The sequence below is a fragment of the Echinops telfairi genome, unplaced genomic scaffold (genome assembly GCF_000313985.2).
Source record: "Echinops telfairi isolate 266 unplaced genomic scaffold, ASM31398v2 ScPeMD7_2291;HRSCAF=2852, whole genome shotgun sequence".
Taxonomy (NCBI): Eukaryota; Metazoa; Chordata; class Mammalia; order Afrosoricida; family Tenrecidae; genus Echinops; species Echinops telfairi.
In genome coordinates, this window is record NW_022106189.1 from 19,999,367 (window position 1) to 20,001,117 (window position 1,751).

Sequence of the window (1,751 nt, forward strand, 5' to 3'; positions counted from 1 at the left end):
GGCCTGGGCAGCATGTGGGCAGTGCCCAGTGGCTGAGGCTGCCCTGACCATGGTGTTGGGGCCTGTCTGCAGCCTGTGACTCTGGCCTAGTGCAGGCTACTACCCTTGACTGCTACCTGTCTTTCCACAAGCTGCTCCTGAACCTCCACGGAGATCACAAGTAAGTGCCGAGTTTCTGAGTGCGCTGCCCCCCTCCCCACCTGCCAGCTCAGGGCATGGAGTCACTTCCCCTTCCTCTCAGTACTTCCAAAAGCACTTGAGAATTTGCCACATTTCCTGAAAGTTTCCAAGTCAGCTCCAGGAACCTGGTTCTTTATGATTCCCTGTTCACGGGTGAGGAAACTGAGGCATGGAAACACTGGTTTCCACAGAGTGCATCCTGCCTCCCGGGCCCCACATGGAGCGACTCCCAGCTAGAATTCCTAGCCAGCGCCTACTGGTGTTTCCTGTGAGCCAGGCGCTCCCTCCAGGCAGTTAACGGAATCCCCGCAGCGACCCTGGGCAGGTGCTACTTGTGTGTGCATTTTAAAGCTGTAGAGGGTGGCCCTGAGAAGCAAGTCACTTGCCAAGAAGGACAAACAGCTGCCGGGGGCCACTGGGTCCGGCTAGGCTTCCCACCCCTGTCCTGTGTGCCCGGAGCCCCGTGCTCCTGATGGTTCTGCTCTCTGGATCCCCAGCGAGGGCCGGAGCCCTGGGGGTATAGGGGTGTCTTGTTGGTTTGCTCACTGAGAGATCAGTGGCTCGGGGGCCACCAGCCGCTCCACAGGAGCAAGAAGAGTCTGGCAACAGTGGGCCGGCCGGCAGGGCCAGGCGGTGCCGCCTTCTGTGGTACAGAGGATGGCTGTGAGCCAGAGGCATCCAATGCCACCACCAACACTGGCACAGAGGGTTACGGACTCGCAAACCCACAGGTGCAGTCACGCCTATGGGCAGAACTATGGGCAGACCTATAGGCGAGGCGCTAGAGGTCACTAGGAGTTGCAATTCACCAAGGGCAGTGAGTGAATCCTGCCCGGAACTCTGAGTAGCTCCATTGCCCAGGGAGGCCACTGAGGCTCAGAGAGGCAAAGGGACACTTACAGGCCATATAGTCACTGGTAGCTGTCCTCGGGGGTACCTGGAGGGAGGACAGGGGAACGCTCAGTCATAGGTGGACCCGGGCCCCAGTGTGTCCCTGCTTGTGACACCAGGCAGCCGCCGTGCGGCACGGCACAGGCCCTCCGGGGGAACTCTGGGTGGAGCATCGCAGCCCTGTGAGCCCTCGGGTGGCCCTGCCCCTCTGCAGCTCCTCAGTGAGCTCCGCTGTGGGGTGGGCTGGATGCCAGCAGCCTGCAGGGGCGGGCGGTCAGAGCCCTGCAGCAGGTGATCCCTGTGTGTTTGTCCCCTCAGGCCTGGCTGGTTCCAGCAGCTGTTCACGAACTTCATCTCCTTCACCCTGAAGATGATCTTGAAGGGACAGGTGAGGAGGCCTGGTGGCCCCGCCCAGGCCCGCCCCCCCCCACCAACTCCTTCCAGCGAGGGAAGCACCACCCTTGACCCGACTGTGGCCTCTCCCCAGGTCTGCAGAGAAGTTGACATCATCAGCAACATCATGGCCGACTTTGTCCAGAAGAGAGCTGGTGAGTGCGCCATGAGGGCAGTGTGGGGGTCGGAAGTGCCCTTGTGGCCACTGTGTGACTTTGAGACCTGAGCCACCCCTGCTGGTCTCTGGCCTCTGTCTGACTCTGACTCAGGGCAACCAGTCAGACTCA

The 1,751-nt window shown here is 61.1% G+C and overlaps 1 protein-coding gene across 1 annotated transcript in view; it reads left to right on the forward strand.

Moving 5' to 3' along the window:
• LOC101658571 (cholesteryl ester transfer protein) overlaps positions 1 to 1,751 on the forward strand; it is a 25,902-nt gene that overhangs the window by 8,900 nt on the left and 15,251 nt on the right. The window contains exons 5-7 of the mRNA XM_045293894.1: positions 73 to 160; positions 1,390 to 1,459; positions 1,559 to 1,619. Coding sequence (XP_045149829.1) covers positions 73 to 160; positions 1,390 to 1,459; positions 1,559 to 1,619 — 219 coding nt within the window. The remainder of the gene's footprint in view (positions 1 to 72; positions 161 to 1,389; positions 1,460 to 1,558; positions 1,620 to 1,751) is intronic.